General features: G+C 43.6%; 1 protein-coding gene across 8 annotated transcripts in view; it reads left to right on the forward strand.

Annotated features, from left to right (window-relative positions):
- The window catches only part of C1H2orf42 (chromosome 1 C2orf42 homolog), a 64,624-nt gene that overhangs the window by 11,140 nt on the left and 26,930 nt on the right, over positions 1-26,554 (forward strand). For 3 of the 8 annotated variants that reach the window (XR_015057069.1, XM_085876972.1, XM_085876962.1), the window contains 4 exons: positions 3,495-3,575; positions 3,677-3,760; positions 3,884-3,985; positions 12,926-13,033. Coding sequence is in view for 3 of the 8 variants with exons in the window: in XM_085876972.1 (XP_085733098.1) it covers positions 3,495-3,575; positions 3,677-3,760; positions 3,884-3,985; positions 12,926-13,033 (375 nt within the window). In the remaining 5 variants the exon portion in view is untranslated. Of the gene's footprint in view, positions 1-3,494; positions 3,576-3,676; positions 3,761-3,883; positions 3,986-12,925; positions 13,034-13,388; positions 13,546-13,691; positions 13,747-14,125; positions 14,250-26,554 lie in introns of all 8 variants that reach the window. The other 5 variants (XR_015057072.1, XR_015057080.1, XR_015057077.1 and 2 more) reach the window with 5 other exon arrangements.

Raw genomic sequence — 26,554 nt, forward strand, 5'->3', positions numbered from 1 at the left:
AGGTTTGAGAGTTCAGACTTGAGATTAGAAAGATGTTGTTTCCTGGCTCTCCTGAGGGTGGACACGCACTTGTTCCGAGCTTTGTGGAAGGAACTGTGATTACCCTCAGTAGGATTTGCCTTCCGTGAGGTGAAGGCAAGTTGTTTTAGCATAACTGACTCACCACAAACTTCTGTGTACCATGGGTGGGAGGAAGGTGAGGACAACTGAAGACGAGATGGGATAAATCTGTGTGCGAGAGAGAGCAAATTTCTTTGAAAGAATTCCCAGGATGAGTTGATGTCTGAGAGTAGAAATGGGAGACCAGTCTCGAAGTTTGGCTGTTTGAAGTCCCTGCCAGTCGGCCTGAGTGAAATGTCAGACTCGTCGGTGCTGAGGTCGTTCTCTAATAACGGCCAGAGATGTCCACTTTAACAATCCGATTCAGATGAACCGATTTTCAGTCGGAGAGATGAACCGATTGGAGCGGAACACGAACAGCAGACATTTTCCAGGAAATTGGTCAAAATCAAGTCCAGAAAAGATGGAGTTCTGATGAGAACCAAAAGATGACGATGAACCCCCCCCCAAAAGCTGAACCAAAATCAAAAGATGATGAGATGAAGCTGAGAACCAGGTCGGGAAGTTGACAGATTGTGTCAGTCCCAATGAGTCACAGAAATCCTTTGCTGAAGTGCCGTGGCAGGTGTCGAAGAAAATTCACTCTCAGATTCTTTTAACAATTTTATTTTAACTGAGTTTAATCATTATTTGCATGGATCCATGAAGAGAGAAAATACACAGTACTTAATAGTGCCAAGATCTCCCTAATTATGTGCCTTAGGTGCCACTTATATACACTCAAGCAAAATGATGCAATGAGGCAATTTGAGCAAAACTGCTTTTGCAGGATGAACTCAGCAAAATTCAAACGCACAAATATCTTTTTCATGATTCAATGATGAAATACACAGCTCTTTGTGAGTAGATAACGATCCCTTCAGCACTTTTTCCAAGCCAGTAATAGAAAAGGTTGTGAATAACTTCCTTTACATGCTTGCACATTATAAGCAGCTGTTTCAACGAGCAATTAAACTTGTACTGATTCTAATTCAGAGTAAAACATTTCAATGTCAAATAATGCAGCTGGAGCATTAGAGAATACAAGCCTTTGTATTCTCTTGCGAAATTGAGGCAGAGGGAGTAGGTTTTTGCAAGTAAGCAGTAAATATATGGATCATGTAAGCTGTGCATGTGCACACAAGACGTGCTTCGGGCCTCTGGCTTCACGGCTTGTACAAAGCATTATGTGGGCTTCACTTATTTAAACTGCTTTCATTTATTTAATGTTTGGTTTTTTTTTTTTTTCTTTACTTAAAGGTCCAAACAGATGTCTTAAATAAGAAATCACTTCTACGCAGGAGAGAGGTACCCACACCCAGCCAAATGGCATGATGGCAATTGAAGTCACCATGTATGAGGAATAGAGAGTTTGGATGAGAGGATAGAAGTTTGTCCATGTTTTCGGCAAGCGAGATGTAAATGGAGTCATCACTGTTAGGTGGATGGTACAACACCCAGACAAACAAGAGGTGGGAGCGGAGGGGAAGCCATAGCCAGAGGTATTCCTGGGGGTGTGGAAGAGTGAGGAATTGAGTCTTTGATGAAGAATGAGTAACCAGGGAGAGAAACTTAGGAGTTGGAGACGTCTTGAAGGAGGAAAGTTTCTGTTAAGCAGACTGTCTGGTTTGTCAGTGGCGACCTGTATGGAAAGATCAGTCAGGTTAGATCGAAGGCCCTGGATGTTTGAGGTCCACACTGTTAAGGAAGAGGGAGAGGAGGAAGCTTTGGGTGCAGGGGAGGGGGGAGGGGTGGGTAATGTGAGGAAGGAGAGGTTGGGGTAGTGAGAGTTGATGACAGATTGTAGAAGAGCTTGGGGAGAAGTTCAGATGTGGAGGACAAAGGGCTAGGTTGTGAAGGGATGAGTAGCAGTGGAGAGTAATAAGACAGGGGACAAAGGGAAGTGGGAGATTTGAGGAAGTGGAGAAATGAGCTGGAAGAAAGAGGTTGGGGAAAGGAGGCAGCTTTGTCGATGTTAAGGGGCGCAGCTTTGAGAAGGGGAAGTGAGGGGCGATATTTGAAAGGAAGAGGTGAGGGGAGCTTTTGAGAAAGGTGAGGGGGAAGAGAGAGAAGTTTGCTTTGAAGGAGGGGGCGTTTTTTTGTGAATGAGGGTTGAGAGGGTAGCTTTGAGGGAGAGAGGAGACGATGAGAGCAGTCATGGCCATGGGAGAAGAGGGTGAAGAGAGAGGTGGGGAGAGCGAAAGGTTGAGAGTAGTGGTATTGTGATGAGATTTGAGGTAGTGGGGAGAGGGGGGAGAATTGAGGGAAAAGGGTGAGGGGGGAGAATTGAGGGAGCAAGGTGAGGGGGGAAGATGGATGCTTCCCTTGAAGAGCGAGGAGGCAGCTGAATTGAGATGGAGGGATGAAAGGGAGTGGCGACAATAAGTTAGAAGCATCTGATAAAATGAAAAGAAGCATCTCTCTTTCTCTTAACTCTCTTTTCTTACGTGCTGTCTTTCATGTGACCTTTAGTTATTCATGTCACCTTTAATGAAGAGCAACTGTAATAGCCTGTTTATATCGAATGCTGGCATAGGCATATCCACTGACTCTTCCGCGTCAAGAGTTATTGTCTCATTATTTGTTTTAAATATCAGTGCCAAGTGTTACGGAAGAGCAGAAAGACAAGGGTGCAATGGATCATGAGAAAAATGGGGCAAAAGGAAAATAGTGGGACAACAGCAAATGGATATACTATTAGATTGGGCCCAGGGCCACTGCACATTGGTCACCCTTTATATATTTGTCTAAAACATTTAGCATTCGGAGCTAGTTATGTTTCAGTCTTTTCTGCACTTGTGATATCCTGTATTTGTTTTGTAGCCTTTATCTATTTTTTTTTCTTTTTTTTTCTAAAAATAACGATGAGGTGGCAGTGGGCAGTTGAGTCGAAATTCGATTGGAAAGAGCCCCCAGACAATGGATTTATGACTCGGGAAGACAGTTCCACAGTTGAGAAACATCTATATATATATATATATATATATATATATATATATATATATATATATATATATATATATATATATATAATATGTGTGTGTGTGTGTGTGAGGGTTGAGTTTAGACTTTGGGAGGGTCACGAGAATAGGATTTTATGGAAGAATGCATCATACGTGGAGGGGGCAGGAGCTGGGTTTGGAGATGAGAGGACAAGAGTAGCAAGACCAGAATAGAGCTGGCTTAAAAAAAAAATTAAAAAAACCTGCAAGGCCATCAATTCGCCGATGCTGAGCGAGAATAAGATGACCCTGAGATTTAATTGGCGTGGAAGGGCCTCAAGGAGAGCACGATGGGCAGTAGCAGATCCAGTACACTATGGGGAGTCGTATCACTTGACACTTGATAAGGAAAAGCCGTTATAAGCTGAAGACTGCAGTTGTTTGCCTCTCCAGGCTTGCTACTACAAAAGAGTGGCAGATGGCTCAATTTCAGTGCCACTCCAGTGAGGAAGATAAGGATACAGGATGATGGAGGTAAGCATCTCAGTAAACTCCTGGCAGACTCTATTTTATATTTTTCTCCTTATTTGCTGCCTATTTGAGTGATAAAATTTGCATAATTTTCCTTTGAACAGGTACATTAGAAGGCACTGCTGTCTTTGTGGATGAAAAGCCAACCAAGAGGCACATGCCTGTCAGTGTGTCTTCCAAGAGACAAGGTTCTTCATTCCTCATGTTGTACGTTTGTCTGTTGCAAAGTATTCCATTATTTGGATTGTAGGGATGCTTGTGGGGAAGGAATAAAGGAGACACAAGGGTGGGGTTCTGGTTGTATATTTCAGCTCTCTTTTCTGACGATGAAAGCAAGGTGAACCTGTCCTTTCGTGATTGGCTCAGCAGTGTGACTGAAAGAATATACGAAATGATGCATTACCAGCTCAGTGGTAAGCTCTGATTTGTTTTATTCTCTTTTTATACATTTCTGACTCACCTTATACCCAGTATGATTGTTGTGACTTGTCCCACTCGGTACTGTGAGAAAATTTGCTCATGAATCATCCCCAGGAGGTTTTTCTCTTATGGAAGAGCATACTAACAGTTCAACTGACCTTGTCTCAGTTATTGTTGCTCAAAGATATGAAGAGTAGAACCTCTTCGTTCTTTTCATGATATGTGACTATCAAATACAACCCGATGCTATGCTGACGGGAATATCAAGAGGGCGGGGGGGCGTGGGGGTGGCAGAGAGAGGGGGGGGTGGGGAGAGAGGGGGGAGATAGCAGAGCAAAGCAGGGGAGGGCAGGGTGAAGTGGGGAGAGAAAAGGAGTGTTCTGGAATTGCGTCTGCTACGGGGACTTGAGGGAGAAATGGGGAGGGAGGGATTCTCGACTTGCATTTGGTAGGGGGACATGCTAACCCTAACAGTCCATCTTCCAGCATTAGTACAGGATTGGATGAAATGGGGGTATGATAAAACAGCACATTCAAATGGGTCTTCCTAAGCACCACCCAGAGATGTCCATGGAGGGGGGAGGAGGTAACCATAAGGTGATGGGAGGGGAGGGGAAGATAATTGGAGGAAGGGTGATTTCTTTCAATCGGCTAAAAAGCCGTGCCATTGTTTGTGCCATTATTTAATTTCCGCATATGAGATTAGCTCTGGAATCTCTAAACCTGATCCAAATTTCAAAATTTAAATTGCAGAATTTATTCTAGCAACAGTTCCAACTGCTACAAAAGTGTTCATTTGTCCAGTTCGCACATTCTTTGACACCGATTCCTCTCCTCGACCTCCGGAGAGTTGTATGGTGGTGGAGGGCGTTTCAGAGGAGGTTAGTGGGAAGGGAAGGGAGCATGAGGGGAAAGGAAGGAAGGCAGTGGACCCAGGGCATTACCGGGGCAAAAGTGCTTTCAATTGTCGATTGCGAACGTGAACTTGTTCCTGTTGCAGACTTTTGTTTTATTGAATCCACATTCTCAACCGTCACTAATAGGTACTCTCTCTGCTGTTTGGTTTTCAAATGTTTTAGCATATTGGACGTCGATGAGAAATATTTATTGAACAAAGTTATCACGCAAGTTATAGACCGTCTTCTTTAACCTTCCCAAAATAGTTCCAAATTGCACTTCTGGACCTTTTGAATGACATGTCAAAACTTTATCAATGTATTGCCTACCTGCCCATCAGCAAAGCAATCGGTATGCTTTACCCTCTAAATCTAAATGCCTTGCCATTCATTTAAAAGGAAAACGTACTTGGGTGTATTTACCTTGCATGTGACTTGCTTTTGCTGCTATATTGTAAATGGGACACCCAAAGGGAGTGTTCCTTTTCAATTAATGCATTACCAGTGTATTAATTAATACATTCAATTAATACTTCGATACATTACCAGTAATACATTAATACAATAACCTAATTAATGTATTACCAATTAATACAATACTAAATGTTTTAGGCCATGTGTAACCGCAACATGCCCACTAGGGATGAAAAAAATTTCCCCGAAAAAGAAGAAGGAAAAAAAAAAAAAAACAAACCCTTATTTCTCGGAAGTAGGAATTACTCGGAATTGATGTTTATACTGGTTCATTACTCGATTCCTTTCGATTCCATTGTTGGAATCGAGAATCGAGTACTTTGGAATCTATTCCACCCACCACTATGAAGCACTTAAGCAAGCACTCCAGCGAAACTATTGAAAGGGAACGGCTGGCTTGGCAAATGATTAGCGATCGGTGATACGAAACACCACCTGGAGAAGCCCAGAATGTCAAACAATGTGCGAATTGGACAAATGAACCCTTTTTCTTTTCTTTTTTTAAGCAGTTGGAACTACTGCTAAGGTCATTTCCACAGTTTAAATTTTGAAATTTGTCTCGGGTTAAGAGATTCTAGAGCCTATCACATGTGCGGAAATTAAATAAAAGCACCAACACACTCGGCATTTATGAGCAGTTTTTTCTTTTTAATTTTTGCAGTTTTTCTTCCTTGGAGTATCCTTTTCCATGCATGCGTGTTTTGCATCTTGGTTTTGTCTGTTACGTCCTGATCCATTCAGCATACCAGCTCTTCCATTAACCTCGACTTGTGTATACAAACAAGAAGTCATTTTATGACCGAGAAACAACTTGATTTCAAATGAATGTTTTATTTTGAACACCAATCGGAATATGAATTGGAAAACGAACCTGTAGTTTAGCAGTACTTTGGCTCTGAATTTGTCTTGACCTCACACGCGCAGAGAGGAGCGAGATTTTTTGCCCTGTCTCAGTGGCTGCTTGTCTGGCAGTCAAACAAAATTAAAAATCATTCCAAACAGGAAACTTACTCGATTTCTTTAATGATATAAAAGACAAAATAACACGCACAAATAACTTATGTAACGTGTTAAACGAGGGTGAGAATTGCTTTGCAATACATGTCCCCTACCAGTCTCAATGAATGTTCGTTTATATGGGCGGGGTATAATGGCACGTATAAAAATAACCCGATGTACATACATGAAGCTGAAAATGATAAAAAAAAAGCCGTGAATGGTAAAAATAACCCGATGTACAAATATAAAGCAAAAACATTAATACGGCTTGTGTGCAAATATAAATATATAATACTGTTGTGGGCCGGGGTTCGGTGGTGATAAACGACCACAAGGTGGAGCAGTGGAGTTGTCTCCCACCGAAGACCCGGAATTTAGGTCATGACTCCCGGATAAGTCCGAAAGGTCACGGGTCCCTTCGCGGACCGTGGTTGCCAATATTTTGACGGCATGGGGTATGGTTAATTGCCTAATTTCAATATACCTAAGTACCCACGTCGTCCAACCACCGGGGAAAACCACACCCTCGGCCGACTCTGTCCGGACCGAGTCACAGGTACCGATTTGGATCCGGCGTAACCGAGCGGAGTTACCAGAGCCGCGCCGGTCCCAATGACAACTTACCGGCCCAAACGGCCTCACATTCTCAAGTCCGAACCATGCTGGGTCAATCAAAGAAAGGACAGAAACGAACTGGAACATTTAAACAATTATTTTATTTGCAGGAATAAAAGAAAGGGGCGAAGTGTAGACTTATTCACGACTATATGCAAGCAAATATTTACAATGATCATAAACACTTAAACAGTTTTACTTATAGGACGGCGCCACATACAGACACACACTCAAAAGAAAAAGGACCCAATTGGTCTTTATTTGACCCTCGCAGCCAAGGGGATAGTCGAGCTGGGGGTCACAGTTCTGTCAGGGTATCTGACCGCATTCGTGCGGCTTGGCCCGCGACTGCACGTGTGGGACCCGTGGTCCATGGGGGCTTGGATGGTGAATAGCGGATCCATGGCTGCTCCTTGTAGAAGGCCAGCAGAGATTCCAGGCTTGAGAGCTCCAGCAATGATGACAGCACACCCAAACTGCCTTCAAAGAACTCTCAAGAACTCCCAAGGACACGCAAGAACTTTCTGAACTCTGAACTCTCTGAACTCGAACGAGCACAAGAACTCTCCACATACACGCACACCGAGGGTCGCGTCATCCTTTCTTGACCGCTCTGAGCGGGGCGGGGCCTTGATGGAGCTGACGTGCTGATCGCCCTGATTGGACAGGGACCTCCATGGATCCGCCCTTTCTGGGCAGTGTTATGGCCGAGCTGGGAATACCCCGCCCCCTTTACGCGTGTCTGTACCCCTCTTGCGAGAGAAACAACGATTTTGCCTCGTGGTGTTTGAATGCAGACCAATTTGAGGAAGTAGAATCAAGCACGTGAGGACCTTGCCTCATATGCTACGGCCGCGAGGTGAGGGCGCAAGTGCTAAAAGACAGTGGCCGCAAGTAGAGGGGATCTGGAGATTTAATTAACCTAACTATAAAATAACTCACAGCGCACACACGACATTCCCATGAGACACCGGGGATGGATTCTAACTGTACACATACTTATCAAAATAACTGAACTACGGGGACTCTGGCTGTTTGTGTGCACAAGGTTTCCAAATCCATAACAATACATCGTGGTTATATACCTGGGATCATTCCAATGGCACTGTGCCTGAGGCCTGCCTATCTGTGTGCTTCATGCAATGGCGGCACATGATTTTATTAGGGTGGAGTCAAACCTGCTGTCCAGCCAATGGGTGTAAAGCAGTAGGGTGGAGTCAGGGCAGCTGAACACTGACCCATCTATAATATGTGATATTTTCTAAGTCTAAAAGGGCATAACTTTAAAAAATGAAACTTGAACTTGTTCTTTAGCTTATCATAATAAAGTCATGTACCATGCTTCGGATAAATGTGTTGAAGGGTATGGGGAAAAAAAAAAATCGCAAAACGCCAGGTAGGGATGGACAGATGGAAAGTAAACCTATAATCCCTTTGGTGAAACCGGTAGTGGGCTAATCTGATGTATAAGATGCGGCATCTACAGTGATAAACTTCTTGATTTTATTTTTTTTTCTCTGATCTTTAACGTCTCTATTTTATTTCAATTGGATAATATATTTGAACACTGTAAAACACAAATCACCTTTTCTTTTCTTTTTTTTTGCGTTGATCACAGCACATTTGCGATGTCAGTGGTGTAATTCAGCCCCCAGAAGTCTCTGTGATGCTTATTCTCGACAACAGTGTGGTGATGTTGATCTGTGGTACTCAGGCGTTTACAGGAACTGCAGGCTCGATTAGTGAATCTACATTGGATCGCATGACAATTTGACATTGATCAGCTTGCTCACGTTGACTTTGTCACAGCACAACACACCTGTGGTCTGATGCAGGCACACTGTCATGCTCTAATGTGGATCAGCGAGTATGTTGGTGGAACTTTGAATACACCACAGTTTGGATTATGCTGTCTCAGGGAAAATTTCAAATGCCACCAATACCAGATCCACCTCATGAACGACATCGTCTGTTGACAGAGAACCATGCAACCAGCAAGCACTTCCACACCAAGATACGAAGATTTAATGCAGCCATGTCTATGGCCACGATGAAAACTACAGACATGACCATCCAAGGAGGAGTGGCTAACTTCAGAATCTGTGGCATGGTATATCATATGATTGGCCCACCACACAACACTCAAGACACAGATCCATTGAGCCTTCAGACATATTGTTACAAATTTGGAAACCTATCGCACACAACATTCAGGTCCTTTAGATTAGTTATATCGGTAAGTATGTCTTTTATAGATGGCTTCCTTTCCCTTGTCTAATGGGTAAATAAATGTCCATGCGCTGTGATTTATTTTTATAGTTAGTGTCTTATTGGAAAATAAAATCAGCAACGACAACAGAAACGACCATTGCGGCAGTGCTGCAGAGAATGAGAACAGCCCCAGGATTCTCCATGGCCCGAGTGGGGGAGGGGTCAGGCCGGCGGAGACGCACAAAAGGGGAGCGAGAAGCTGGTCAAAGAAGAGAGGGAGGAGAGAGTGCAGAGGAGCGGAAGAGCTCAAGAGCTCCGGACGAAAGAGCATTTCTCCGACCTGGACATCTCGTCTTGCTGGAGCGCTCGTCCCAGGGAGCCTGTAAGGCCGGTCGTGGTCGACGTCGTCCTTCTCCTCACCTCAACAGAGAGCTCGAGCGACGCCAGTTCCCGCAGGAACCGCAAGGGTCGCCCGCCGGTGTCCGGGTTCGTCTTGCCTCTCGCCGGACCGACCAGCTTGAAGACCGCACGAGGCGGATAGGTCCAAGATAGGTCTCAATAAAGACCAATTGGTCTGGACATTTTTGGGGTATTTGTGTGTGCGCGTGTGTGTCTGGGGCCCCGTGTTTAAGTAGTAAACTGTTAAGTGCCTTTGCTATATATAATTGCAATTCTCAATAGTCGGTTTAGCTCTGTCCTTATGTGCTTCCCTCATTCCCCACCTATTGTATAAATAAACCCCATTTGTTCAATGTTTCAGCTCGTTCGTGTCCATTCTTGGATTGACTGAACGTGTCGCGTGCTGGGGAATTAGCAGGCCGCCACCGTGACCATTTTAACGGGATAATCGGACCGACGGAACTCGGCGATCAAACCGCTCGGGTCGCACACGGAACGAGCAGCTCGTTCCGTACGGGTGCCGTCGAGGGTGTGAAGACTCGGTAGATCGCCACGTGGTCTCTAGGTATTTTGAAGATTTGGCAAATAACCCTGTACCACGTGGTATAAATATTGACCCTTCACTGTCCAAAAAGGGACCCGTAATTCTCCGGAGTTTTCCGAAGAAGTACGATCTGAATTTAGGGCGATCGGTCGAGCAGACGCTGCAGCTCCATCTTGCGGTCGTGCTCGCGGCCGACGTCCGGCCCCGCAACAATATTTCTAAAATGTAGAAGAACAACTTCAGTGTCGACTGAAGTTACACCCCCAGAAGCTGATGTGAGGGAAACAGAAAAGAACATCTTTTGGACATTCTATCTGATCCTACATAATGCCCCAAATGCCGATCTTCAGTCATCTCTGAATATACAAGAGCTGATCGATAAAGGCACAGTGCTTCAAAAATCGCCATCACCATTCATGCAGACAAATGGCCTGATGGAGAGCATTCATGTCGCTGCTGGCTGTGAGCGAGAGGTTAACAGACATTTGGAGCCTGACCTGGGGAGTCATGGATTCACCGGATCATGGGGTGTGGCGCTGTCAGTACCTGTGCAGGAGGATGAAAGTCCGAGTCTTCAGGTCCTTGGTGCTTCCAGTCTTGCTCTACGGATGTCAGACTTGGACTCTGATGAGGGATCTGAGACGGAGACTAAACACCTTCGGTACCAGGTCTCTTTGGAGAATCCTTGGCTATCGCTGGTCGGACTTTGTGTCCAAGAGCGGTTGCTGAGAGAGACTCAGATGAAATTTGTTACCTAATATAGTTCATGAGCGTAAGCTGCGGCTATATGGACTTGTGGCTCATTTTCCTGACGCTGATCCTGCTCACCCAATTCTCACAGCAAGGGAGCCTCATGAGTGGAGGAGGCCAATGTGCCGACTATGTGCCTTGTGGTTGCAGCAGGTTGATCATCTCAAGGAGATGGGAATGGACCAAGCATATGCCTGGGGAATGGCCAGACGGAGGCCGGCCAAACCGGTAGAAAGTGGACGCAGCGACGCACTGCTCCAGCACATGCTCCCTTACCTGATCTGACCTGATTAAGTGGTTGAAGAGAAATAATTTAAAAAATATTTTTGTTCATCCAATATGGCTGCCAGACCACGTGACATCAATTAATTATTTGTGAATACCCTGGTATCCCCAAGGCTTGGGGAACATTTTTGTGAAGCTTACCCTTGATCTGTCCAGCCATTCTGGAGAAGATTTTTATAGGTTTTATGGTAAATCCAATATGGCTGCCAAACCATGTGAACTATGATGTCTTGTGTGAACCTTTTGTTCCTCGTGGATAGGCGGTCGTATGTGTAAAGTTTCGCCTCGATCTGTTCAGTTACTTCAGAGAAGATTTTTGAAGGTTTTTTTTTTTTAAATGAAAAAAAAACAATATAGCTGCTGCATCCTGTGACTGATGACATCATCAATTTTTTTTTCTGTCTCCCATTTTATCCCTAGATTACCCTCAAAAGTTTTCATACTGATCAGATGTAGCATTCTACACATGCAATTATGATGTCATAGCAAAGGCACCTATGATGTCATTTAAAAAAAAAATCACACTTATTCCCCATGAGGAGCACTTGCCATGTGCCAACTTTCAATCTTTTCCTTTGTGTGGTTTCAGAGATGGAGAGGTCCAAAGTTTTTTTTTATTTTTTTATTTTATTTTTTTTACATTTTTCCAACTTGGCTGCAAATCCACATTGCCTATGACATCATAATTATCAATAAAACATTCTACATGAGTAGTCGCTCCTTTGGTGAAATTATTTTTCTCTATCCAACAAGCAGTTGCGGAGAAAAATACTAAAGTTCTATGTTGACAAACAAAGAAACAGACCGAAATGCAATATCCTCTCCTTTGGCGAGGGTAAAAAGAGACCACTTTCTGTGTGTATTACAGTATTGTATTCAGATGTCTATTACTATGCTATAAATCACCAAAAGCCATAATTGATACTTTTTCTGTATGAATTGTTATACAATACATGTATGTGCCAGTGTGACCACTCCTCATTTTCATAAATGCCAAGGTGAGCCAATGAAAAAAGCCAAGAATTCACAAGGTTTCGGAAAAGCGATGATAATAGAAAACCTATACGCCAAGAAAACCTATAGAAAACCAAGACGCCAAGGTGAACAACTAATAGCCAAGATCTTGTGAAAAAAGCCAAGGAGTGGTCACACTGGTATGTTCCTCATTCTATGATGAATATCAAGAAAAAAGGAATAAATGGTGGTGCTAATTTTTCACACGACAGAATTGCATGTGCAGCTTTACTCACAGCCAAAATGTAACTGGCCTCGTGTGTGTGTGTGTGTGTGTGTGTGTGTGTGTGTGTGTGTGTGTGTGTGTGTGTGTGTGTGTGTGTGTGTGTGTGTGTGTGTGTGTGTGTGTGTGTGTGTGTGTGTGTGTGTTTCACTGTATGGGGGAGGGGGGTGACACAATCGCCCCATGGGTTGGTAATGTGTTGGTATACTTGAACACTGCGTGGGCTAAGGTGTTGTATGGACTCGTTTTTTTTGTTTGTTTGTTTGTTTGTTTTTTATGACTACCTTTTTGTTTTCTTCCATGGCAAGGTGGAAAAATTTGATAATCACAAAATGTTAGCAGAAAATTGAAGATATATTTTTTTTTCAAAGTCCAATTTCTTTCATTATATTTTCCTCTTCCATCAACTACTGTTTCACGTATTTTATTTAACATCTGGTGTGATCATTGGTGCTTAAAATATATGATTTGAAAACTTAATCATATCTCGTTGCATTCACCTTTACTGCCATTGTCTGTACAGGTAAGCCTGAACCACTGATCTTTCACATTCCACAAGCATTCTTTGAAGCCCTTCAGAACCGTATGTCATTAGGAAGCAAGAAAAAAAGACTTCCAAACTCCACAACAGGTAGGATATCTTGTCGCAAACAATGAATTGAAGTCAACCACCAAGTTGAAATGTTGATCATTAAAGTTTGTACTGAAGGTAATGGTATAAACAAGGAATAGCAAGGAAATTGGATGCAGGAGGAGGCCATTTGGCCTATAATGCCTTTGCTGCATCATCACCAAATTAAATAAATATGTCAAGCAAATGCCTTGATTTCATTTGGGGTATGTGGAGAGGAGAGGAGAGGAGAGGAGAGGGGATGAGAAAAGTGTGGCAAGCTCAGGGATAGCACCTGGATGTTAAAATTGAAAAGGGGGGGGGAAGAAATAACAACTTTTTGGGGGGGGGAGGGGTGGTTGAGGGCATTTTTCAGTTTCAGGTGAAGAATATACAACGACCACACTATCCCTTGACAAGACCTTCTCACAGACATCACACTCAGCACAGATGTTCACAATCACCAATCCATACTCGAGCTACCTCCAAGTCCGACCATTATTCCTATAACCTTCTGTCTCCAATGCTTCCAGGTAACTGTCTAATTCCAATTTCAGCTTATCTACTCTTTTTTTTTTGCTGCCCCTACCTTTCCAGGAAGACCATTCCATGCATTAACTACTCTCTGAGTGAAAGACCATTGCTGTACTACCGTCTTATCTCTCTACTTTACTCTCAGGCTATATTCCCTGGTACGATCACGATCTATTCTGCTGAATAATTCTTCTGCACTGGTACGTTCACGATAATGATTCCTATTTTGTCTCTTCCCTTCATTATCTTAAACGTCTCGATCATATCCCCCTCATAACCACCTCCTTTCCAATGTATAAAGCCCTCTCTCCTTCAGCCACTCTTCATAGCTGGACCAATCGAGTAGCCCTATGGTGAAACCCCTCTCTGGCACTATGTTCTTTCTGAGATGTGGTGATCAAAACTGCACACAATATTTTAGATGAGGCCTTATTAAATTCCTGTAGAATCTGAGACTGAGCAATTGGGCCTCTTTTAATTTAAATTTATTCCCGTACAGGTACAGCCTAAAACCATTTTTGTTCTCCCTGTAGCTGTCTGACACTGTCTTGTCTGCTCTCCCCTTCCCCCACCCCCCAGATATATTACCACCCCCAGATGCTTCTCCTGTGTGACACGCTTCAAGATTGTCCGTCCCTTGCATCATGTGATCTCTAGCTTCGTGATTTTTTTTCCCCATCTCCAACACCTTACACTTGCTCAGGTTAAATTACATCTGCCAGTCTTTTGCCGAATCTATGCAAGTATCAATACTTTCCTGAATCTGATCACCCCCTCCCTGCTATCCACCTTGCTTCCAAGCTTTGTATCGTGCGAAAATTTGGAAAGCCTACTCTTCACACCACTATCCAAATCGTTGATGTAAATTATGAATAATAATAGTCCTAGTACTGATCCTGAAGCACTCCACTTGCTGTACATCCTCCCAGCAAGACATCTTCCCACTCACAGCCACTCTTTACTTCCAATCACTAAGCCAGTTTCCAATCCAATTAGCCATCTGACCAGCCATTCCACAAGCCCTCACCTTGGTTAACAACCTCCAATGTGGTACTTTATGAAATGCTTTCTGAAAGTCTAGATACATTCTGTTCACTGCCCTTTCCTCATCCACCCATTCAAAAACTGCTTCAAAGGACTCCAAAGGATTTGTTAGACAAGACCTACCTTTGGTAAATCCATGTTAACTACCTTTAATTAGATTGTGTTTATTTAAATGGTTCCTCATCTGGTCCTTAATTAATGTCTCCAACACCTTCCCCACAACTAAAGTCAAACTAACAGGTCTATAGTTCTCCAATTCTTCTCTGGAACCTTTCTTAAATATTGGTGTTACATTTGCGACTCTCTTATCCTCTGGTACCTGTCCTGACTTCAGAGAGCCATTGAAAATATCTGTTAACATCTCGCTTACCATATTTTCCGGTGTATAAACCGCACTTTTTTATCGGCAAAAAGGGTAAAAGTTGGGGGTGTGGTTAATACATGGGTGGAGAAAAAAAATCAGTCTTAAATACGATCAATGCTGAATTTCAAGTACATTCCAAATGAACACTTTTGTAGCAGTCGGAACTGCTGTTAAGCTCAATTCCGCCGTTTAAATTTTGAAAATCGGTTCAGATTAACAGTTTGTACAGCGTTTTTATTAACCGTGTGCGGTAATTAAATAAAGTCACTCTCGGAAACGTCTGGAGACACCCAGAGTTTGGGTGTGTGGCGTATATAGAGCCTCGCAGCTCTGAAAACACCATTAAACACAAAAGAACAACACCTGGTCTCACAACAAAAGAAGAATTATCTACAATAGCTGGAGTCTAATAACGGAGCACCCACCTCAAATAAGCTTGTGTGCAAACTTACGTGCATCTGACAACAGCTTGGGCGCGTTCACGTGACTCAAAAAAGGCCACTTTGTGCTTTGCGAGGGCCTCGGCTTACATCACCAGATTACGTCACGTATCATCCATTGTATCGATCAAGATGTCAAGGCGCCCATTCACCACAGCGTTCAAACTCTCCTTCTGCTGGTCTTCAGAAGAGTTTAGGAGGCGATTCAGCATGGACGAGTCTGCCATCCGGTGCTGGAGAACAAGCAAGGCAACGATAGAGAAGAAGACGGCGCTGAGGGGGAAAGTCAGCGAACTGACCGCAGCGTCTCGTCGCTTGTGTCTGAGAGAAGAGAGCAGAGGGTTATGCCACCTCAGCACTTGCTTTCAGGCTGAAGGAGAGGAGCTTAGCTAAGGAGGATGACATTGGGGACTTCACGGCCAGCCCGTCGTGGGCCTACAGATTCATGGCATGGTTCGATGCCGCACACACATCAACTGTTGGTGTCGGTTCGATGCCGAACACACATCTCCCAACACCTACCTAATGGTATAGCTAATAAGACGACGTGCTTCCAGTACTACGTCAAGCTTTTCCGAGAGCATGAATATCCCCACAGCAGGATAAGGAATGCTGACCCAACCCCCCCCCAACCTTCGACATACTGAGAAGGGGTGGATAGAGGAGGGGCTTGTCCAGGACTGGGTGCGCACGGTCTGGAGTAGAAGACTGGATGGCAGTCTCTCTCGACGACTGAGCATGCTAGTCCTGGATGCGTTCAGTTGTTACAAGACCTACGATACCAAAGCGCTGCTCTGTCGGACCAACACCGATCTCATAATCCAAGGCGGAATGACATCGCTCCTTCAGCCCCTCAATGTGTCCATTAACAAGCCATTCATAGACTGGCTACATTACTGCTGGTCCGACGAGATAATGAGTTGGGAGAAGACCTACACAAAGAGTGGGAGGATAAGAAAGGTCGACCTTCCATTGATCTGCGGCTGAATTGTCAAGGTGTGGGAGGAGATACCATCAGACATCATCAAGCGAGCAATTTTGAAATTCTGCATCTCCAACAACATGGACAGCACAGAGATGACATCATTTGGGAGGAGGAGGCTGCAAATGGCAGTAACAACAATGGGGACTTACTCTACCCTGATTCGGAAAAGGAGTTACGTGCCGTCTTCGATGAGGAAAGCATTGATGAGGATTTCCTCAGGTTTAGCTGATTTGTCAAACCCAAACAGCCCTTTGCAGCTCCACAAATCCACAAGAAATGTGTAGGACACCTATATGAATGCCTTTTGTTCCTTTTTCTTGCAACAAAAAATCCTCTTTATAACATTAAAAAATAAGAAAGAAAACTAAAGACTTCTTGGTATCCTCTCCTTATTCTTCAACTTCATGAAAATGAGAATTAAACTGTGAGACAAAATTAAGTGGACATGGGAGTAAGCATGTTGATACCTCTGTCACTTTGTTCCATACAAAGTTAATGTACAAATGTATTTAGATTTCGATCAGAAAACAAAATGATCAACATGTTCATTTCTTTTGAGCGTGTGACATGGGTGCAGTTAATACACGGTCGTGGGTTACACACCGGAAAATATGGTACCTGCTCAGCCGCCTCCCTCAATACTCTCAGGTGCATATTACTCAATACTCTCTGGCCGAGAGCCTTATCGACTGTTCGATTACCCAGCTGTTCCTTTACTTCACTCCAACCTGGATAGTCTGTAAAAGCCCTTTCTCACCTCCGAGATAGATACTCTCAGCTATTGGCAATTCTCCTGACTGTTCTTGTGTAAATGTTGAAGCAAAATACCTGTTTAATAAGCCTGCCATCTCACTTTATTTACTAACTACTCTCCTGGTGCTATTCCTCATTGGGCCCACACTTGTCCTCACCTGTTCTTTTCCCCTGATATACTTAAAGAATGCCTTGCTGTTATGCTTAATATTCCGAGTCATGTCCTTCTCATGCTCTTTCAGCTTGCTGAGTTGTTTTCTTTACTTTCTCTGTTTACTCTGACTGATATAAATCTAACTCCAGACCTGTTATTTTATACCTCCATAAGTAAGTGCCTTATGGTTCTCCTTAATAGCATTCCTTATCTCACCACGCAACCACCCTGGCCTCTTTCTGCTTCTGGTGTTCAACCTCATTGGAATGTACTTGCTCTGCATTCCACACATTTGCTCCTTGATGGTTTTCCATTTCTCTGATGCTGATTTGTCCTCTTGTTAGCTTCTCCCAATCTACCTCACTCAGCTCTCTCCTCATAACCTCAAGGTTTACCTTCCTGAAATTTAATGGCCATACTCTACGGTCCTGAACTGCAACCCTTAAAGCCCAGTCACACCTTGACGTTATAGCCAGCAATGGCAACGTATTAAAATGTATGTAAAACGCTGGCTTACGTTGAACTTTTGATGTTTTTTTTTTAAAGATTCGGACGTATTCATAACGACTTGGTCTTGTGCATAATGTATTAGTAACGGACACAGAACGTTTCGTTGTGTTATAGATAACTTATACCAACGAATGCTGAACCTGTTGTCGGCTTTCACAACCTATGCCCAACGATAGTCTAACTTAGGCATAGCGCACTGCACGCATCGCCGACGATGACGTGGCGTAGGTTATGAAAAGGCTGCCGCACAACGATTCAAATCATAACCGCCGCAGAAATGGAAGTGTCAACATCGCAGTCACACCTTGGCGATCTTGCCAGCGTATGCCGACCTCTGAATAATGCGTCTAAAACGCTGGCGCACGTCGAATACGGTATGGGTAAGTTTGTTATGCGTGAATAGAATGCTAAAGTACGCTATCATACGTCGTATTAAGTGGAGTACGTCTTGTAATTTTAAACATGTTGAAAACTTTACGACGTACTTGCCGTATGACAAACGCTCCGCATGCGATGGGAATAAGTTGTACGCACGATATGCGATCGTTGACACACATCGACACACGTTACTTGAAAGGTACTCATAAGTCGAAACACTCAAGGTAATGGTTAGCGTCAGTGTTCCAGACTCCCGGTTTTTTTTTCTTCGGTATGACGGTGTTCAGTGCACAGTGTGGTTATGATTTAAATCGTTGAGCGGCAGCCTATTAATTATATTATATTATAACCGCACTAGAAATCGAAGTGTCGACCGTCATACCGAAGGAAGGAAGAAAAAAATAAAATAAAATAAAACCAGGGGGTCTGGAACACTGACACTAACCATTACCTTGATGTGTTTTGACTTATGAGCACCTTACAAGTAACGCGTGTCTGTGTGTTACCGATCGCGTAACGTGAGTACAACACGTTACTCATAGGTTAGAAATAAGTTTCGGGTATGCTAAACATTACCTCGACGTGTTTTGACTTATGAGTAACTTACAAGTAACGTATGTCAACGATGGCGTGACGTGCCTACAATTTATGGCCAGCGTTATGCGGAACGTGTGAGTCATACGCTGGCATAAGTCTTAAAATTTCAAGCATGGAAAATTTGAGGACAACGGAAAAGTACAACGATTAAAGCCAGCGTACAACGACGTATGGCAGTGTTTTTCAGCATGCTCTCAATGTTATCAAAACTTACCCATAACGTATTTGATGTGTTCCAGCGTTTTAGACAAATTTTCCAAAATCGGCATAAGCTGGCTAAAACGTCAAGGTGTGACTGGGCCTTTACCAGCAATGTTATGGTCACTTGATCCCAATTGCTCTCCTACCTCCACTTCCTCCACAATCCATTGGGATAGTTACTTAAAAATATGTCAAACACTGCACCTACTCACTCCCTCCCACTCATGTACTTATCTACAAACTCGGTTCAGAAGCAATCCTGGACTAAATCTGGGAAATCCTAATCTGCTCAGCTCTTTTCCTGTTCCTGGACCCATTCTCTCCCTGGCAAGTTGAAATCCCCCATAATCAATACTCTTCCCTTACTACATGCCCTTTTGAATTTTTCATGTACTCCTCCTTCCTCCTCTTCCTTCACACTCAGAGCCCTATGAAAGCATCCCACCAGTATCTTACTGTTTTTACAATCTCTCCCCATACAGAATCCTTGGCATTAATTCCTTTCTTAATGTCACCCCTTTCTCTTGATGCAATGCTGTCTTTTACCCAGATTGCTACTTCTCCTATTCTCTCCTTCCTATCACACCGATACACCTTGCAGCCTTCTAATCCTGTCCTCCAGTTACTCTCCTCCTTAAACCATGTCTCACTTTCTGCAACTATGTCGTATTTCTCGCTATCGACTTTGGCTTCAAGCTCTTCCATCTTATTTAAACTCCTGACATTGGTATAGAATATGTTTAACTTTTCCCTTCCTTAAATTTTCCTGTCTGGCCTTACTAATTGCAATTATATCATCAGTTCCTTCCTTTGTAACTTCCCCACCCTCTGTTGACCTAAAAGAGCCTGAATACCTTCCTCAATTCCCAATGCAAACCTTGCTGTCCCCTTTCTATTTAGCATATGGCCATCATTCTGGAAACTCCCTTTGCCCCCAAAATGATTCCCACTGTTTCTTTAATGCAAAACCTTCCTCCCTACACCATTCTTCCAGCCATTGGTTGACATCTCTTACTTTTCTCATAAATTATGTTCAATATCCTAATCTTGGAAGAATACCAGAAAACATTACCTCACAACCCTTTGCTTTCATTCTGTATCCTGTATCTATTATACCCAATATCCTGTATCGTTTTTTTTGTTTGGGGTTGACTGGGGTTGACTCTGCCTGCCATCCTTCTGAGGTCAGCAAAATGAGTGCCAGCTTGCTGGTATCCTGTGTCGGAGTGGCAACCCATCCAGGATTGTGCCCAATAGCCAAGAAGACTGTTTAGGCAGCACCAACGCTCTGCACAGAGTATGGTCCCAATGGATGGATGGATGGAAGTGTGTATGAATCACGATATTGATTCTGGAAATAGCATGACGTTGGAAGAAAAACACGAAGCGGATCGAGAAATGTTGTTTGATTTGTCTTTGATACAAAATCCAACATTGAGAGAAAGAGTTCATAGGTTCATTATGAAGAAGATAAGTGCTAAATTGAGACTTGGATATCAAAAAACTATTAAGCTCTGATGATGTCATTAACATTGAAGAGCAATTTGCTGATGAATTACATAAACCCAATACTCTTATGTTAGCCTTCCAATAGATATTTAATAAAAGCAAGAGAAAACGTCATAAATTGTGGAGTGATGAGGCAACAGAGTTTGACAACAAAATATTTATGAAATTTCTTAAACATAACGGTATTACATTATACAGCACCTTTAATGAAAGAAAGGTGGTTGTTATTGAGCGTTTTAATCGCACTTTAAAATAGAGATGACATAAAATATTCACTCAACTCGGTTCTCAACAATGGTTATCTTTAATTCAGGACATTGTTGATAATTACAACAATACGGTTCATTCCTCAACAAAATCAAAAACATCAGAAACATTTACAAAATCAGAATATGAAAGGGAGATTAATATGAGAAATCCAAAGTTTAAGATTGGTGATGTCGTAAGAATATATCGGTGGAAATCACACTTTAATAAAGGTAATACCCAGCGATGGACAAATTAACTTTTTTAAATTGTTGATGTAATAGATACAGTTCCTTGGACTTACAAATTATATGATTTAAAGGGAGAAGAAATCTTGGGTTCATTTTATTCACAAGAATTACAAAAAACAAAGATGATAAATACATATATTCACTCCACCCTCACAATTCACATCCATACACCACATCCACATCCATACACCACATCCATACTCCCTCATACAATGATTAGTTTATGAGTTCCCCACACACAACTCGTTTATTTAATTAAAAATTCACTCCACCCCCTTCTTTGTCAACCCCCATGCAAGCCACATCCACACAAGCCACACTCATATATCCCATTATCCCCTCCCCTTGTGTGCCCCCACCCTTGACCCACCCCTCCCCCATCCCACCCTCCACTCTTCCCCATACATGCGCAGGGGGTGGGATCGGGAAGGGGTGGGTCGTTAGTGAGGGCACACTCCCCTTTCTTTTCCCTGTATGCTCTTCTTGTAATCTAAAATTCAGTAATTACAAACCAAACATGACACGTGTGAATACTTAAGGAGGTGCCTGAGTATATCGTATTGTCAATAAATAAATAAATAAATCCTAACTCGTACATTAGTTTCAGTCATAGATGAATAATTAATTACCTGGGGTGGTCTCTGATGACTGGTTGGAACAAGAGTCAACATATCTGTGCTTTCTTCATGATTGACACTGTAAAAGCAGCAAACACAGAGTTCAAGAGAATAAAGTGTATTTAAGAAAAGAGGCAGTCCCATCTAACATCATTGTATTTTAGTTTGTACAATATCTTTCACGTAAATCTTCAAAGAACATTGATACATTGGGTAAATTATGTGATGTCCATCTCGGAGGTAGGTTATTAATGCATATATTTAGGTCGTTGTGAAAGTCTTGATGAACGAACTGAATTTCTGTCAGGACCTCATTCAGAGCTTTCCATTCCTTGTGGAAATCATTAGCATAACAATCCACATTGTCTGTGAGTGAGTTTGAAATGCTGTAATAAAAAGGAAAATAAATAATTAGTTATATAATTTATCATATACAATCAAAATGAAGACCAATTACTGCACCATAGTTCCAAGAAGGAAGCCAGACTTAACACACACACACACACACACACACACACACACACACACACACACACACACACACACACACACACACACACACACACACACACACACACACACACACCTTTGAGGAATTAATCATTTACAAAGCTTTCATGAACAGTTTGATCGTGTATGAAAATTACCAATGTTGTGATGGGTCGTTATATTCTTCATCAGAGGAAAGATGGTCATGAAGCAAATTCTCGTTCATCTCCATTGGGTCAAAATGTTTTCGAGTGAGAAACACGGCTTTATAAAGCAAAAACTATTTTGAGGAAGTGAAACACGATCCGACAGTATTTCAGGGAAACACTGGGTGCGGTTGAAAAACAGGAAAAAGAATAATGGGTTAAGTCTGTCTGGGAAAATTTCCAAGTTTGAGTCGGGCTGTCAGTAGTCCGAAATGACATGCTCAGACAAGAGTATTAAGAGAGTTATGTCATTTTTCATGTCTGCTCAACAAAGATACTTAAATCAAGAACCGAGTTGAGGTAATACTCAATGGTGATGAGTGTTATAAGAAAATTAAGTTATTTCCAAAAATAAAGCAAACAAATATTTGTCGGATCTCTATTTGACGACTCAATTTGGTTTAAGAAATGATCATATGAAGGGAAGGCGAAGCTCAAGCCCCTGGCAGGGAAGTAGTGTGAAAAACGGAGTTGTTTGATGAAGTAATGTGTTCCGGTTTGAAAAGGAGAAATATGAGTGATCGTAAGCGATAGAATATTGCGACTTTGAGAAATGGGACACATTACTGCGTCAAGCCCTCCCTTTTGACATTACTCTGGCCACAGTAAAGTGAAGCATCTATCTACAATAGTAAAGTCGATGGCGTGCAATCACAAATCCCTATGCTTCCCACCGAATGCAAAGTTGAAAGATGGTAAAAAGTTGCACCAGGAATGAGCCAATATCAAATCTTCTATTTGACCCCTGTGAGCTTGAAGGGTAGTATTGGGAGGATGTTTTATGTGGACAATCTGGCTGTTGTGGGTGGTGGAGAGTGGGTGGGAAATGCAGGAAGTAATGGGGGGGGGGTGGTGGAAGGAAGCATTTGGGAAGCATGGGCTGAAGATGAGTATGGAGAAGACTGAGGTGATGTGGGTCTGGCAGCAGAGAAAATAAATGAATAATAGGTAAGAGGGGAAGGAGATCAGATAGGGAAAGATGTTTGAGTATCTGGGGGAACAGTGACCAGGGATGGTAAGTCTGTGGCAGAGGCATGGAACCAAATTCAGGTGGGTGTGAATGTATGGAAGAGGGTGGAGGGAGTAATGGCAGACAGAAATATATTGTTGCGGACCCGGGGTCGAGGCGAAGGCCATGAGGGGTGAACTACCTCTGGTTCCCACCGGACTCACCGGAATCACAGGCCATCACTCACGAATATCTTTGTGACGTGGCGGGTCGCTAATCGACCACGAATGCCAAAAACTCAACCACATGACTTAGCGTCCTCCATCTGATACTGTTTACCTCAAGGTCACGTGATCTAATTACCGGGGAACATGCCCTCGGTACGTGCTTGCTTAAACCGGATCACCTTACCAAATCAGATGCAGTTGAGCGGAATTGCTAAGCATGTACCGGCGATGAAACAGACCATTGGGGAATAACGTCCCGGCTAAACTAAAGTGCGAGCCATGCTGGGCCAATGAAAGAAAACACGAAAACGAGCTGGGAACATTTCTATACAATACATTGATTTGATAGAGAAGCGAGGAAAGGTATGTGGCACAGTGAATGGGGTTTTATTTCATGTACAGCAAGAGATGGCAAGGAATTTGTGGAGTGCGGCAAAAGACAACAACTTTCAAAGGCGAACACAGAGTAGGATTATCTCGACTACCTTCTATAATCTTACTTGCACTAAGACAGGCGCCATTTCACACACACACACACACACACACACACACACACACACACACACACACACACACACACACACACACACACACACACACACACACACACACACACACACACACACACACACACACACACACCCTCAGAAAGTTAGACAGCCAGAAAGATAAAAAGGTGAGGATAAGCACCCTCAAAATACCTGGCACGGTCGGCTGACGAACGTGGCCCAGGACGCTTCGGGAGGGGTAAGTGGGAAAGATACTCGTGTCTACAATGTGGGAGTGGGGGGTGCGATGTATGCGACGTGAGGGGTGTGGGGTTTCGTGCAAGAGGAAAATATGATTGCGTATCAGTTATGCGTTCTTCTTTGTGCGTCCACAGTAGTGGGATAGAGGGGTGTAGAGAGATAGAAGAATGGATGTGTGAGAAGGAAAATCCTTAACCTCACCATGCAAAGATCTGTATATGTAAGCGTGTACCTCCGTGGGACGCTCCGCCTGAGCGTTCCCACCTCGTGATATGGCTTATCTCCTCCTTGTTCGTTCGCCGGGACTCATTGCAACATGCACTCAGCACCGGTCTGCCTTCTGTGACCGGTGGTGAACCCATCTGGCCTCGCCGGGGTGGGGGCATGTCGACAGCACGGCAGGAGTCCCACTCGCGCACACTCGAAGGATGGCAACTGTACACAAATATTGCTTGCTCTACCTCGAAGGAGCTCTCACAGCAGCTCTGCGCCGCTACCTTTTATATGCCCAGGCGAAGGAGGGGGTTAGGACCAGAAAGCGACGGGCTGTGGCCCAAATCCAGTTCCTCAATTGGGCCACAGCGGCTCGAGCCCCGCCCCGCCAGGCTCCGGGATCAGGACCCGGCTCAGACGTCCGCCAACGTCACCACGGTTCGGAGCTCCCCGGTTAACATGGCGAGCATGCTCCTCGAGCTGGCACCCCGGCCCCGAACATGCACTGAACGTAGTTTGTATGTAGGATGGTAGCGGACTTTCTCCGCTACCCACGGGCTCCTTCACGAACTACAATGCATATTCAGGTCCCGAACCAAATCCCTGGATTACCCTTCCCGTGACCCCTCCTCGTTGCTTGTGGTCTTGCTGTGGTCTGATGACTGTGGTGAGGGCTGTGATAATTCTGGACACTCATCCAGGATGCTCCCGGTGAGATGCAATGGCAAATATAATGTCTGTTGCGTGGTCGAGCGCCGTGTGGTGCCAAAAACAATGGCCAGCACCACGTGGTGCTCAAAATAGTGGTGAATTGTAGCGATGCAGAAGTACGAAGGGGTGCAGGAGTATTTTTCCCATGTGCGGGAGGCATCTGTGGTCAAGATGGTGGGATTTGGTGAGCAAGGTGAGGAGCGAAGTGAGATGCCGGTTGGAAATTGGCACGCAGATTTGAATGAAATATGGCGCGCAGATTCCTGAGGAAGGTTGTCTTATGCACGAGTAAGATGATCCGAGCCCCGGGTCGCATCGTGGCGTGTCTACCAATTTGTTTGTTAAATGGCATGCGTGCTTGCTTGCTTGGTGTATATTAAGGCTGAAAGGAAGGGGTTAGAATTGAGGTCAGAGTAAGGATTAAAGATGTATGTGTATGTGTATATATATATATATATATATATATATATATATATATATATATATATATATATATATATATATATATATATATATATATATATATATATATATCCGAACTACGAGTCCCACACAACGCAATTCATCTCATTTACCCACTAGACATGAGGGAAGGATTAACTTCACGAATACTTATGAAATATCTGCCTGTGGATCACTGTATGTTGGGTGCCATTCCCTTAGAGACATGCGGTTTTGCAGAAGCGCCACATTATCAAGAATATTGAAAGGGAAGGTTCTGATGTCATGTGTAACACCGGCCTACCTTTTACAGTCTGGAAACTGTGGCATTGACAGACAACGACAGAGGCTGCAGGTTTGCGAGAACAACTGGGTCAGGTGGATTGTGGGAGTGAAGAGGGGGGATAGAAGGAGGATGGATGAACTAAGCGAGGAGATTGGTGTGCAGATGAGTTTGATGGGGAGATTGGTAAAATTCAAGCTGAAATCGGCAGGACACTTGGTGTGGATGGGGGAAGAGAGAATGACAAAGAGAGTGAATAGGTTGAGGGAGCAAGGTTGGAGGAAAAGAGGTAGACCGCAGTTGATATGGGAGGATTGTGTGTGAAGGGATATCTGTTAGGTAGGGGTGGTTGGAGAGTGTTGAGAGTTGGCTGAGGACAAGGGGGTGGAGGAGTATCATGGTCAAGGCAGGACAGAAGCATGGTGCCATTGGACCTCACCCCTTATAAAGGGAAGAGGAGGAGAAGAAAACTCTAAGTCCCCACCCCTTGGGGATGAACCGGGGGTCAAATCCAAAACAATCATGACATATTTCATGCGTCCCTCAATGTTGATTTTCATTTGATGTGTTTCATTTAAAAATGTGCCTGTAACTGCATTTTTGGGGGAGGCATTTGACCTTTTGATCCCACATCAGGACTCCAGGTGGCGAGGCAAAAAAGGATACTGCTATTGCACCTTCTTGCCATGTT

Source organism: Eptatretus burgeri, chromosome 1 (genome assembly GCF_056783735.1).
Source record: "Eptatretus burgeri isolate ZD-2024b chromosome 1, Ebu_testis_v1, whole genome shotgun sequence".
NCBI classification, from domain to species: domain Eukaryota; kingdom Metazoa; phylum Chordata; class Myxini; order Myxiniformes; family Myxinidae; genus Eptatretus; species Eptatretus burgeri.